The sequence below is a fragment of the Equus asinus genome, chromosome 11 (assembly GCF_041296235.1).
Source record: "Equus asinus isolate D_3611 breed Donkey chromosome 11, EquAss-T2T_v2, whole genome shotgun sequence".
Taxonomy (NCBI): Eukaryota; Metazoa; Chordata; class Mammalia; order Perissodactyla; family Equidae; genus Equus; species Equus asinus.
In genome coordinates this window covers 2,402,410-2,416,549 of record NC_091800.1, presented here as the reverse complement: position 1 = coordinate 2,416,549, position 14,140 = coordinate 2,402,410, and the positions used below count along the sequence as shown (strand labels likewise).

General features: G+C 50.4%; 1 protein-coding gene across 1 annotated transcript in view; it reads right to left on the bottom strand.

The window, feature by feature from the left end:
• Positions 1-8,666, bottom strand: part of LOC123288801 (uncharacterized) — a 34,883-nt gene extending 26,217 nt beyond the window's left edge. Inside the window, exons 1-2 of the mRNA XM_070520254.1 lie at positions 8,626-8,666; positions 6,916-7,115 (exon numbers count right to left, since the gene is read on the bottom strand). Of these exons, the coding sequence (XP_070376355.1) occupies positions 6,916-7,115; positions 8,626-8,666 (241 nt within the window). The remainder of the gene's footprint in view (positions 1-6,915; positions 7,116-8,625) is intronic.
• Between the last annotated feature and the right edge of the window lie 5,474 nt (positions 8,667-14,140).

The following is a 14,140-nucleotide window of genomic DNA, read 5'->3' as shown; positions in this document are numbered from 1 at the left end:
GGGGTTAGAAATCATGGAATAAGGAGATAAACAGATAGAATCAGAAAAAGTTAGCAAATACTCCAGTATAGCATTAAAGACAAAGGGAAGGAAAACACAAGAAACAAAGATAATCTTGTTGTTTTAACCACAAAGTCATAACACAAGATGGAATAAGATGTGAGAAAAACAACTCAGGAGGGGAAGAGGAAAGAGATTGAATCGGTTTAGTTTAAGGAAATAAGAGGCCCTCAGAAAAGGGACTATCTTATCCATGAGATTTTGCATACAAACCTCACGGTAACCACTAAACAAAAAAGCAGAACAGATACACGAATAATAAATAAGGAGAAAACAAAGAGAAACAAATCATGAAAAAGTACATAATTCAACTGGTAGACCAAAATACACAGGATGAGAAACAAAGGAAATGCAGGAGAACCGGAAAACAAATGGTAACATGGCAGCATTAAGCCCTCATGTATCGATAATCACCCTAAATGCAGAAGGATTGAATTCTCCAATAAAAAGACACAGAATGGTGAGATGGATTAAAGAACAAGACCCAACAATATGCTGCCTCCAAGAAACACATCTCAACTCTGATGACAAACACAGGCTCAGAGTGAAGGGATGGAATAGGATACTCCAAGCTAATGGCAAACAAAAGAAAGCAGGTGTTGCCATCCTTATATCAGAAAAAGTAGACCTCAAGATGAGACAGGTAAAGAGAGACAAAGAGGGGCAGTATATAATTATTGATGGGACACTCCATCAAGAAGAAATAACACGTAAATATCTATGTACCCAACACAGGAGCACCAAAGTACATAAAGCAACTATTAACAAACCTAAAAGAAGATATTAATAACAACACAATACTAGTAGGGGACCTCAGCACTACACTGACATCAATGGATAGATCATCTAGACAGAAAATCAACAAGGAAACAGTGGAATTAAATGAAAAGCTGGACCAGGTGGACTTAGACATATATAGAACATTCCACCCAAAAACAGCATAATACACATTCTTCTCAAGTGCGCACAGAACATTCTCAAGGACAGACTATATGTTGGGAAACAAGGCAAGCCTCAGTAAATTTAAGAAGATTGAAATAATAACAAGCATCTTTTCTAATCACACTGCTATGAAGCTAGAAATGATTTACAAGAAAAAAGCTGAGAAAGATACAAAGATGTGGAGACTAAACAACATGCTATTGAATAAGCAATGGACCATTGAAGAAACTAAAGGAGAAAACAAAAAATATCTGGAGACAAATGAAAATGAAATCCTACCATACCAACTCATATGAGATGCAGCAAAAGCTGTATTAAGAGGGAAATTGATCGCAATACAGGCTCACCTTAACAAACAAGAAAAATCCCAAATAAGCAACCTCAAATTACACCTAAGTGAATTAGAAAAAGAAGAACCAACAAAGTCCAAAGTCAGCAGAAGGAAAGAAATAACAAAAATCAGAGCAGAAATAAATGCTATTGAAACAAAAAAGAGCAGTAAAAAGGATCAGTGAAACAAAGAGCTGTTTCTTTGGGAAGATAAATAAAATTGACAAACTCCTAGCCGGACTTACAAAGAAAAAAAGAGAGAAAGCTCAGATAAATAAAATTAGAAATGAAAAGGAGAAATAACAACAGATACCACAGAAATACAACAGATTATAAGAGAATACTATGAAAAACTATATGTGAACAAAATGGAGAATCTAGAGGAAATGGATAAATTTTTAGACTTGTACAACCTCACAAAGCTGAATCAAGAAGAAAAAGACAATCTGAATAGACCAACCAATCACAAGTAAAGAGATTGAAACAGTAATCAAAAGCATCCCAAAGAATAAAAGCCCATGACCAGATGGCTTCCCTGGGGAATTCTACCAAACTTTCAGAGAGGATTTAATACCTACCATTCTCAAGCTATTCCAAAAAATTAAGGAAGATGGAATGCTTCCTAACACATTCTACGAGGCCAACATTACTCTGAAATCAAAGCCTGACAAGGACAACACAAAAAAGGAAGATTACAGGCCAATATCACTGATGAACGTAGATGCAAAAATCCTCAACAAAATATTGGCAACCAGAATACAGCAATACATCAAAAAGATCATACATCATGATCAAGTGGGAATTATTCCAGGGACACAAGGATGGTTCAACATCTGCAAATCGATCAATGTGATACACCACATTAACAAAATGATGACTAAAAACCACATGATCATCTCAATAAATGCAGAGAAAGCATTTGACAAGATCCAACAGCCATTTGTGATAAAAACTCTTAACAAAATGGGGATATAAGGAAATTACCTCAACATAATAAAGGCCATATAGGACAAACCCACAGCCAACATCATGCTCAATGGGGAAAAACTGAACGTCATCCCTCTGAGAACAGGAACGAGACAAGGACGCCCTCTATCACCACTCTTATTTAACATAGTTCTGGAGGTCCTGGCCAGAGCAATCAGGCAAGAAAAAGGAATAAAAGGAATCCAAACAGGGAGTGAAGAAATGAAATTCTCGCTGTTTGCAGATGACATGATCTTATATATAGAAAACCCTAAGGAATCCATCAGAAACTATTAGAAATAATTAACAACTACAGTAAATTTGCGGGGTACAAAATCAGCTTACAAAAATCAGTTGCATTTCTACTCTCTAATAACGAACTTATGGAAAGAGAACTCAAGAATACAACTCCCTTTACAATTGCAACAAAACGAATAAAGTACCAGGAATAAATTTAACTAAAGAGGTGAAGGACTTATACAATGAAAGGTATAAGACATTATTGAAAGAACTAGATAATGACAAAGAGATGGAAAGAGATTCCATGCACATGGATTGGAAGAATAAACATAGCTAAAATGTCCATCCTACCCAAAGTAACCTACAGATTCAATGCAATCTCAATCAGAATCCCAATGACATTCTTCACGGAAATAGAACAAAGAATCCTAAAATTCATATGGGGCAACCAAAGACCCCGAACTGCTAAGAGAAAAAAGAATGAAGTTTGAGGCATCACAATCCCTGACTTCAAAATGTACTACAAAGCCATAGTAAACAAAACAGCATGGTACTGCTACAACAACAGGCACACAGATCAATGGAAGAGAATTGAAAGTGCAGAAATAAAACCACACATCTACAGACAGCTAATCTTTGACAAAGATGCCAAGAACATACAATGGAGAAAAGACAATCTCTTCAATAAATGGTGTCGGGAAAACTGGACAGCCACATGCAAAAGAATGAAAGTAGACCATTATCTCACACAATACACAAAAACAAACTCAAAATGGATCGAAGAGTTGAAGATAAGTCCTGAAACTATGAAACTCCTGGAAGATAACATAGGTAGTACACTCTTTGACATCGAACTCAACAGCATCTTTTTGAATACCATGTGTTCTCAGACAAGGAAAACAAAAGAAAAATTAAACAAGTGGGAGTTCATCAGACTAAAGAGCTTCTGCAAGGCAAAAGAAACTAGGATCAAAACAAAGAGACAACCCACCAATTGGGAGAAAACATTTGGAAATCATGTGTCTGATAAGAGGTTAATCTCCATAATATATAGGGAACTCACACAACTGAACAACAAAAAATGAAACAGTCCGATAAAAAAAAATGGGCAGAGGAGATGAATAGACATTTTTCCAAAGAAGATATACAGATGGCCAATAAACACATGAAAAGATGTTCAACATCACTAATCATCAGGGAAATGCAAATCAAAACTACACTAAGACACCCCCTTACACCTGTTAAAATGGCTATAATCACTAAGACTAAAAATAACCAATGTTGGAGAGGCTGTAGAGAGAAGGTAACCCTCATCCACTGCTGATGGGAACGCAAACTGGTGCAGCCACCAGGGAAAACAGTATGGAGATTCCTCAAAAAACTAAAAATAGAAATACCATTCGACCCAGTTATCCCACAACTCGGTATCTACCCAAACAACTTAAAATCAATAATCCAAAGTAACATAAGCACCCCTATGTTCATTGCAGCACTATTCACAAGAGCAGAGACATGGAAACTATCCAAGTGCCCACTGACTGATGATTGGATGTGGTATATATACACAATGGAATACTACTCAGCCATAAAAAGGACAAAATCATCCCATTTGCAACAACATGGATGGTCCTGGAGGGATTTATGCTAAGCGAAAGAAGCCAGTCAGAGAAAGACGAACACCAGATGATTTCACTCATATGTGGAATATAAACAAATACATCAACAAAGAAAACAGTTCAGTGGTTACCAGGGGATAGGGGGTAGGGGGTGGGCACAGGGGGTGAAGGGGACTACTTATGTGGTGACAGACAAGAAATAATGTACAACTGAAATCTCACATTGATGTAAACTATTATGAATTCAATTAAAATAAAATAAAAGTTAAAAAAATACTTAGGAGAGATTCATGCCTGGTGCTATGTAAGCCACTCAGAAAGATACCTGAACACATGATGGCATCATCAGAGGCATTTCAAACTGCAAAAGATGCTTCAACTTTGACATCTAGAAATCTTTTTTACTGGTTTCCCCTGGGCTCAGACACTGTTTATAATTTGCTCCAACCATTAAGCTTATTTTTCTTTTTGTTTCTCTAGAAATGCTTCTTATTAAATACCTGGTTGCTTGCTTACACAATATAGGCCCAACCTTGGGATCCCATGTGCATCACCGCCTTACTAAGGGACTGGTTCAATGAGATGGAACAACCTATGCCCTTTATCAGCAGGAAGAAGCTAGAGCAGTTGTCACCCTATATCCCTCAAGATTGAGGAATGAACAACAAAAATCTGGAGATTTGTAACTACGGGTCCTTTAGGACCAGTTCAACTGACCTCATCTTGTCAGCAGAGTAATTAAGAGTTGTCTTTCAGGAACTGAGAGTCCTCCCTTGTCCAGTTCAGGCCAGTTGAGACCACCAATCCATCAACTGGGTCTGCACGAACGCTCGATAAGTGACCTTTTTGACATCAAGGAGCTAAAAACTTTACCCTCAGATCATGGTAATGCCGCCATTTTCTGAACACGTGTCCTATGAAGAGCCAGATCATCAGTTACCTCACTTCTTCTCACCTCCAATCATCTATTCCCACTTCAGATCACCCTGCTCTTCATCCCATAAATTGTGCCCCAAGCCCTAGATCGAAGAGACAGAGCTGGGGCATATGCCCCTGTCTCCTTGTAGATTGATCTAGCAATAAAGCTGTTTTCTTTTCCCAAAAGCTGATGCTGTAATAATTGGGTTTTTAAAGTGCATCAACAAGAGAAACCCAGTTTTGTGTGATAACATCATTACTGTTCCAGATAAAGTCTGCCAGCACCATCAGTGGAGATCAGGGGTCAGCCCTCAGCAGGGGGCAGGATTGGAGGGAGCCCCCAGTGAGGTTAAATGTGATATGGTTGACTTTTAAATTTCTCACTGTGGGATTATCTGGTTACTTCTCCTGCTTGCACAGTGGACCATGTTCACTTGTTGCAAATGGTTCACACAGCAAAAACCATGTGAAGACCACTTGTTGAAATGAGGGGAGGGGAAGGGGATCAGCAAGAAGCCATTGGCCTAAGCTGAAAGCTGTGCTTACAGCTCCACACCTGATCCTACCTTTCCAAGACAGACACGGGCTTGGGGAAACCGGGCCAGGCTGATGCTGCCATTAAGAGCCTTCAGCAGCCTCGGAACCATGCAGAGACTCAGAGCAGAGCCCCAGAGCAGAGCCCCAGCTCCCCTACTAGCCAGGTCATCTAGAGCAAGCTGCTCAACCTCTCTAAGCTGGTTTCCTCATGCTCACTCACTTGCTTGTTGAAATTGCACAGACATTTCATCCCCACACACACCACACACTGGAGCCATGGAGTCACAGGATGTCCATTCTCTCACCTATTGCAGCTTTAGGAAAACAGCTATGCTCAAAGATAAGATGGCTTTCTGAAACCTGGCACTGTTGACCCTCAAAGCTGCAGTGATAGGAGAATTGGTGTGTTTAGAGCCAGTGTCTGCCGACAAGGACAATTAGCCAGTGGGGTGGTGGGTGTCAGTGAGACTCACCGGGTGGGGAGAAAGCAGAGCTCCCGCAGGGGAGGCAGCCAGTCTGACCAGGCCTGGCGCTGAAGGTGCCTGCGGGGCACGGCAGGCACTCTCCCACTGCCCCCGCCTGGCTGCTGTTTCTAAAGGTTCCTGATGGGCAGGGCCTGGGGTTGTGGGTCCCAGCAGGACAGTAGTGCCCCATGGGGCAGGGCTGGCTGTGGTAACTCTCTGTCCCTGGAGGGAAATGGAGGGGAAATTCTGCGTCATGAACTCTGGCTGAGGTGGGGGTGGATGAGAAACGGCAGAGTCCAGGGGAAGAACAAGTTGCTGGAGGGTGTGGGGGTTCGGGGAGACAGCAAAGCCAACACAGGGAGACTCTAGGATGGGGAGGAGAGTGGAGCCTCTGTACCCTATGGTGTCCACCCCCCCAACAGTCCCCTTGGGCTCCCGGCTGCCTCCGAACATGCTTCTGTCTCTCTTGGCAGACGCGAGGGCATAGCGGGCAGTGCTGACACACTGGGCAGTGGGGTCCTGCTTTGGGGAGCACCTGGGCTGCCGGCTCCACCATGCTAATCTGCACGGTGCTGTGCACCCTCTGTAATTCAGAGGCTGTTTAAACCGAACATCACACAGACCATGGCACCTGCTGCTCTGAATCCTCCTTCGCATGTGTTCTCCTCACTTCTTGGGTCTTTACCAGCTGAGAAACACTACAGGCCCCTTCCCCTGCACACTCCCAGGGCCCGTGGGGTCCCCCCTGCCTGCCACCTCCATCCTCCACACTGGGCTATGCCCACTTCTGACTTGAGGCCTGGGCCCCCCTGTCTTGCTGTTACCCAGGTTTCCGAACTCACCCTGGTGGCAGCTGAATCCGGCTGGGCAGGGCTGGCAGGGCAGGGCGTCCAGGGCCCGGTTGCGGTAGGTGCCAGCTTCACAGAGGTGGCAGCAAGACTCCTTGGAGATCCTGAGGCCGCTCCCATTCAGGGCCTCGGAGCCCCCAGGGCATGCAAGTGGATGGGTGCTGCCCGGTGGGCAGTAATAGGGAAACTCGCAACTGCACAGAGACATGGACCCCCCAGACCTCAGCTTCATGCTGATGGGGTCCGTGTGTGCTATTGTTCTCATCTCACTAGCAGGGCCAACATTCTCCAATCTGGGTCTTAAGCTGGCAGGGGAAAGGGATACCCTGATATTAGCCCAGACAGGGGGCCCTGGCGTGGCCTTGCATCTGATGGAGCCTAAGCAGGTCAAGCTGCCTTCTCAGAGGAGGCCGAGCCATGCCCAGGTGGCCAGGCCATTGGGCAGTGTCCAGGCCTGTGCTCCCTGCCTACTTCACCCTGGAGAAATCCCTGTGTGTGTGGAAGGGACCTGACTGGCTTGGGGTCACAGTCAGGTGTGCTGGGAGAGTCGGTCCTGGACAGAGGATTGGGGTTGCCAGACGACGTGTGTGATGCCCAGTCATATTCGAATTTCAGATCAACAATGAGTAATGAACAATGGGTAAACAATGAGCATAAATACATCCCAGATATTGCATAAGTCATACTCATACTGCACATTGATTTGTTGTTTACCTGAAATTTCAATGTAACTGGGTTTCCTGTGTTTCTATTTGCCAGATCTGGCCACCTCACACAGGACAGCCCTGGAAACTTATGAAGGGCATCTCAGCGCAATCCGCTTCCTCACCCTCCCTTGCCCGGGGCAGAGGCAGGGGCTGCGGCATGGGAAAGTCCCGCTGGGAAGCACCTGCAAAGGGTTATCAGTACTTGTCTCTGGGCCCTGCTGTTTGGCCTGCGTCCTGTGGAGGCTGAGGGAGTTGACTGCTATCTGGAGAGCCCAGAGGCTGAGACATGGAGGGAGCCTCAGACTCACACAGACAGGGGAGGGTACTCACAGCTGCCCGGGGCCAGAGTAGGTGGAGGAGCCGGCAGGGCAGGCATAGCCCCCAGGGCAGAGAGGGGGGACTCCAGTCTGGGGCCCACAGTAGGAGCCAGCCCTGCATGAGACCTCAGCCACAGCACCTTAGGGAGACAGGAACAGACCAAGACACCCTGGTCTTGGGGAGATCTAGGTCCACAGACCCAACCAAGCAAGCAGCAAGCAGAGAGTTGCTAAGGCAAGCAGGTGATGTGCTCTGCTTGATAAGGGCCTCCTATGTGAGACCTGGCTTAAGCTTCAGGGGTGTGGGCGGGGGCTGGGAAGTGAGGGGAGGGCCAGCAGTCTTACCTGCAGGACATTCAGATCCAGCTCTGCAGGCGATTGGAAACACAGTTGCCTGGCCCCTCAGCTGAGCCTCGGGGCAGTAGTAGCCAGGGGGACAGAGCTCACAGTCTTCCCATAAGGATGCCCCTGGCTCTGTCCGAAAGGTTCCAGGTGGGCAGAGAAAGGCACCCTGATCACCTGGACACCAGTGGCCTGGAGGACAGGGATGGCCTTCGAAGGAAGAGAGACCTGGGGGCAAAAGCAGCAGGCAAAGAAGGGATGCCCCACAGCGCCTCCCAGTGACCTCCCATCTCTCCTTCCTAGAGGGCTCTGCATCTGGCCTGGAGAGAGCCTCTCACCTGGGGATGAGCAGTGGTACCCGGCAGGGCAGGGGAGGCATTCTGCCTGACTCTGGCCTCCTTCTGCTGCCAGGTATGTGTGCTCAGGGCAGGCCTGGGGGGTTCCTGGGTGGGTCTCACTCCCTCCCGGGCAGTAGTGACCTGCAGGGCAGGGGTGGGTGGCCGGGTCTCCTGGAGAGCAAGGGCTGTGCTCACTTTCCATCCTCCCCCTCCTGCCCAAAGGGCCTCCCCGTGCCCTTGGCAGGACCAGCGCACTCCAGGCTGTGGCACGGGTGCCTCACCGGCTTTGCACCAGCGCCCCGGGGGGCAAGGCCTACAGTCCTCTTGCTGCTTGGCTCCGGGGGCAGCTGTCACGGTGTTAAGCGGGCACAGGGTGGGTCCTCCACTGCCCTCTGGGCAGTAAAAACCTGAAGCACATGGGGTTGAGTTGGGTCCTGTGGAAAGCAGGGAGGCTGCTCCACCATGGCAGGTGGGGGACTGCACCAGGACTGTGGGGAGCACGTGTCCAGGGGTGGCCTGGGGGATTCTACGGGCCCAGGAGTTGAGAGGCCTGGAGGCCAGTCCTAACTCCACTTGCTGTTGCATTGGTCAAATCAGTAACCATCTGAACTGCATCAGGTACATATTCACACTGCATTTTACATACATATGACGTATGTAATTACACACATGTGTGTACGCACATACGTATTAGACTCACAATACTGGGGGTCAACTATTTTTAGAGTCTGCTTTTGACCAAAAAACTTCCTTTGCCAGGGTAGGTCCTGTGGTGACAGCTGGGCAGCCTTGGTCTCCGCCTCTTTTACACCCCAAGGATGAGGAATGGGCTGTTACCTGGTGGGCACTGCTGGGCACACAGCTGTCCCTGGAGACAAAGTGTCTGGGACTCCCTGGGACCTGGTGTCGTCAGTTCAGAGGTCCCAGGTGGGCAGAAAAAACCAGCAGGACATTTTCCCCACACCTGTCCACCTCTAGCAGCCAGAGAGAGGGGAGAAGAGTGAGAAGACCGGATGGACAGCTCTTCTGAGCCCAGGGCCCCAGCACCAGAGGGGCACCAGGCCCTGTGTTCAGAGTCTCCTTGTGACCCACAGTGTGACCTCTGCCCCGGGGGAGCACATGAATATATCCACGTACACGATCGAAGCAGGATGTGACACTTCACCCAGCAATAAAGCAGGCGGGTGTGAGGCTCAGACCCAGGGGTCCTGGGGCCAGTGCAGCGCTGAAGCCCCGGCCTGCATTCTCCAGGAAGAGCTGGGTTCCTGGGTATCTTTCCTCCGCTGAGTTTGTGGAGCTCAGTGGATAAAGAGTAGGACTCAGGGCTGCCAACAGCAGGACAAGCCCCTCCTGGAGAAGGCGGGGGGATGGGGGGGACCGGGCCGTCCCGCTGCTCTCACTGTGGGAATGGGGAAGGAGGGCCTGGCAGGTCTTCCACCAGCTTCCTGCACGGCCTCCAGTGGATGCCTGCACTTGCTGGTCCTGCCAGGTCCCTGGGCCTGGGCTCCGAGAGCCCAGTCTGATCTCCATCTCCGCAGCAGGAGAAAGTAGGCTAGACCTAAGGATGGACTTCCTGAGCACAGGGAGACGAACCTCCAGAGGGAGCGTCTGAGGAACCTCTGCTGTCACTTTTTGGGTAGAAAAGAATCTGCTCTGAAGCAGTTTTACCTTTGTGTGAAATACAGAGCGACCCTTCTTTGACCCCCATTCCCCGTCTCAGGAAATTGTAGCTGTGCACCTTCAGCAAATCCTGGGAGCTGTCCCTGGACCACAGACCGCAGCGTGCTTTCATTTGGTCTGGCTACTCTGGGGGAGTCGGGCCCAGGGCCTGCCCCTAAGTTCTCAGAGGAGGCTCTGAATCTCTGAATCCCAAATACAACATTCTTCCAGTGACTTCTGTTGCTCCAGTGAGCATGTCCCAATAGCACGGAAGCGGAAGCGGGGCACAAAGCACGTGTCTCATACACCCGAGTGGAATCTGGGCGCTCCGAGACCTGTTCTCTGATCATTCTGTTTATAGGTACCATTTATTGTCTTTGCAGCCCAACCGTTTACCAAAGCTATTCGTACTGTGGAAAGTTCAGGAAGAGAGGGAGAAGGGAGGGTTGTCCATCTCCCCCAAGTGTGTATGGACCTTGGGGATTGCCCAGAGGCACAGAGGATCTTGCCTCTAAGGAACTTCCCTGCATTTTTAGGTGGGGACTGAGCAGAGTTTTTGTCACGTCAGACTGATGCTCTCTCTGTTTGAATGTATCTTGTTTATTTATTTTTAGATCTAAGTCTGTGCTGACTGTCCTGGCTCTCTTCACCTAATTGTCAGGCTTTTCCCTCCCTCTTCAGGCCTGTGCCGCTGGGTGGGGCTGTGGTCTGACAGGCGGCCCCTCACACCTTCACTCCCCCAACATGGTTCGGGGCCTTGGGACAGGCCAGGGGGTCCGTGGGGCCTCATCACCCGCAGGGTGCACTTTGATGGCAGCGGCAGGAGGTGAATGACTGGGCTGTTACTAACCTGCAGTAGTGACCGGGGGGACAGACGGAGCAGTCACCCTCTTCCTGGAGGCCTGATGCATCCTGGGGAGTGAAGGTTCCTGGGGGACACAGACGAGGGGACCACGTTCCTGGAGGATGGGAGCAGTTAGTGAAGATGAGTGACTGACCAGTGCCTGTGGACCCGCCTCCACTATACCTGGACTGATGCAGAACGGGTTTCTGTGCTGGGCTCCCCACCCATCAGCATCCTGCTACCCCCGATGGTGCAGAGTTCTGTGATGCTTTCTCAGAGCCGATGAAGTGATGAAATGGTAGTGGCTTCAGTCTCTCTCCCTGGGATTACTGTCCCTTTACAGCAGAGTAGCTCCCTCCTGGAGGATTTCCAGATAGCAGGGAAGCTATATGGGGCAAAGGCCATTCATCTGGCCAGTGAGGTGCTTATTGGGTGCCAGACACTGCGGGCTCTCTGGCACTAAGTTGGAACCATGTTGGTCCACACCAAGCACGTCTCACGTGGGAGCCCCCTGGCCCCCTGCGCCGGCTGCCCTGCCTGGGTGTGCCTGTGTGGTCCCCTTGTCCTCCACCCAACCCCATCCTCTGGCTTTGGGGACCTCAGCACTTCCTTGAGCTCATGGGCTGTGCTGCTAGGTGCCAGGGGCACACAGTGCACACACCTTGAATGGGAAATAGGAGAAGAAATCCTCCAACAGGGGAAAAGCTTTAAAGGGAGCAGCTGGATCTACTGAAAAAAAATTCTGACCAGGAATGGGAGTAGGAAGCTGAAAGATGGGAGTTTAGTCAGAGGAGGCAGAGAGTAAGAGAGTCAGCCCCTCAGCAAGGGTGGGCTGAGGGTCTGGGCGGTGGGCTGGGGGTGCAGGAGCACGGCACTTCCCCGCAGAGGTGCCGTCCTCCTGTGTGTGTGCGACTAGTACAAGATGTAACCATGGGGACAACAGGCCAGGCTCTTTGCACTTGGAATGTTGTAAATGTTCTGGGTAAGAGGTCACTCATTTAAGGGGCACATAAACCTTTCACACCATAGTCACAGTAAAGACAAATGTATGGTCACATGTGGATCAAACACTTGCAAAGCTAATGTACTCAGAACTCCTGAAATTGGCCAGATTTCCCGTCAGATTTACCTAAGATGTGACAAAGATCATGAACTTCTGTGGACACCTATTTGTTTGCTGGGCTGCCTGGGGACAGCATATGTGTGTGTGCGTGCGCTGAGGGAGTGTGCCTGTGTGTATGTATCTGCATATGCCCGTGTGGGTTTGTGTGTGTGTGAGTGTGGGCTCATGCACAGTGTGTTCAGGGGGTCTGGACTCAGCTTGAGGCCGAGACGTGCGGTGGCCGCGGCACCACTGTTGGCCTGCGGGGCTCCGTTTCCGCAGCTCCAGCCTCAAGGCACAGCCTTCTCCCCGCTGTGCTCAGGAGGCACTCCCCGATCATGGCCCAAACTGTTGGCATAGGCGATGACTCCTGTTTGCTGTCCTCTCTGGTCCAGGTACTCGCCCTGGGCCCCCAGGTGGACTGGAGGGGAGAGGCAGGGCATGGAGCACGGGCCAGTCAACAGACGAAGAGAAGAGAAGCAGCAGGGGTTGGGGTGGTAGAGGTGAGTGGAGGATGAAGGCTGTGAGTGTGCTCTTCGCCGTTGGTGGTCCTCATGCCAGCATAGCGCCCGGCACACAGTAGGCACTCCGTGGATTTTGAATGAAGGAATGAAGGAATGAATGAGAGGGAGATGGGGGTGTTGGGGAGAAAGCAGAGGGCCCGGGAGGCATGGGGGATTGAGGATCCTGGGCATACCGGCTGGGCAGTAGGCATGTGCTGGGCAAAGCCTGGGCACTCCGGTGCCGGCGTGCGGGCAGTAAAAACCAGGTGGACACAGGAGGCAGGTGTCTGAGCCCAGGGAGGGCTGGTACTCCCCTCGGTGGCATGGGGCAGGCCGAGCAGCCCCTGGTTGGCAAAAGTGACCCTGGGCATTGGACACAAAGTGACATCTCTGAGAACCAGGCTGGGTGTGATTGGGGAGCTCAGGGCTTAGGACGGTCCGTGTGTGGTCCTGCCTTCTGGCTTGTTCAGGCCGTGGTGACTGGAGTGCAGGAGGCCAGGAGGCTGGGTGGGGCAGTTGGGGAAAGAAGGAGCCTGGGAGATGGGAGTATTGAGGGTCCTCCTGTGAGGCACTGAGAGCTGGCCTGAGGCCCACAGTTGGAGGGCTCCAGACTGAGCTCTGGGCGGGGGTCCCTGGCTTCTTGGGGACTGAGGTCCCTCCCACAGCTCCCAGGGACGTACCTGAGGACAAGGGAGAGCTGTGGGGCTGGAGGCCCTGGGGTCCGAGGGGCATTTGGAGAGGGTCACACAGGAACCGGTAAGAGAGCTGAGACCCAGGCTGGGGCAGAAGAAGCCAGCTGGGCAGGGCCTGCAGCTCCCCTCAGAGATGCCACCTGGATAGGGGGGATCAAAGTGCATGGGCTCTGTGTCCCCATATTGGAATATCAACCTCTGAGGACAGGGGCCTTTCACTGCTTGTCTCGCTGCTGTACCTCGGTGCTAGTGTGCAGCCCGGCAGAATGTGTGTTGAATGAAGCAGCCGCTGGCCACGGCCTCCTGCAGGGCCCGTCTGCCATGCGTTGGCCAAGGGCACAGCCTGCGTTTTGCGGGCAGAGCCCAGCCTATGGGGTGGAGGAGTGGGCCCTGTTCTGCGTGTGGGAAGCCCTCACATCCACACCATGGCACAAGCCTATCGCCCGGCTTCCTGTCCACCCCAGTGGGAGCACCAGAGACCCTGACCACCCCTGCTCCTATTGTGCTGTTTGTATCCACTCCACAGGGGAAGGAGGAGGGGCCCACAGCCATGAGGGGCGGGGGAGACACAGGGCAGGTGCTCACCTGGGGTGCTCCTCGTTGTCCCCACGGGGCAGGGCACGGGGTGGAGAGTCCCCTGTGGGCAGTAGTGGCCGTGGGGGCAGGGTCCGTTGAGGGGGAAGGCAGAGTCTCTCCAGGGAGTGGGGCTGGCAGC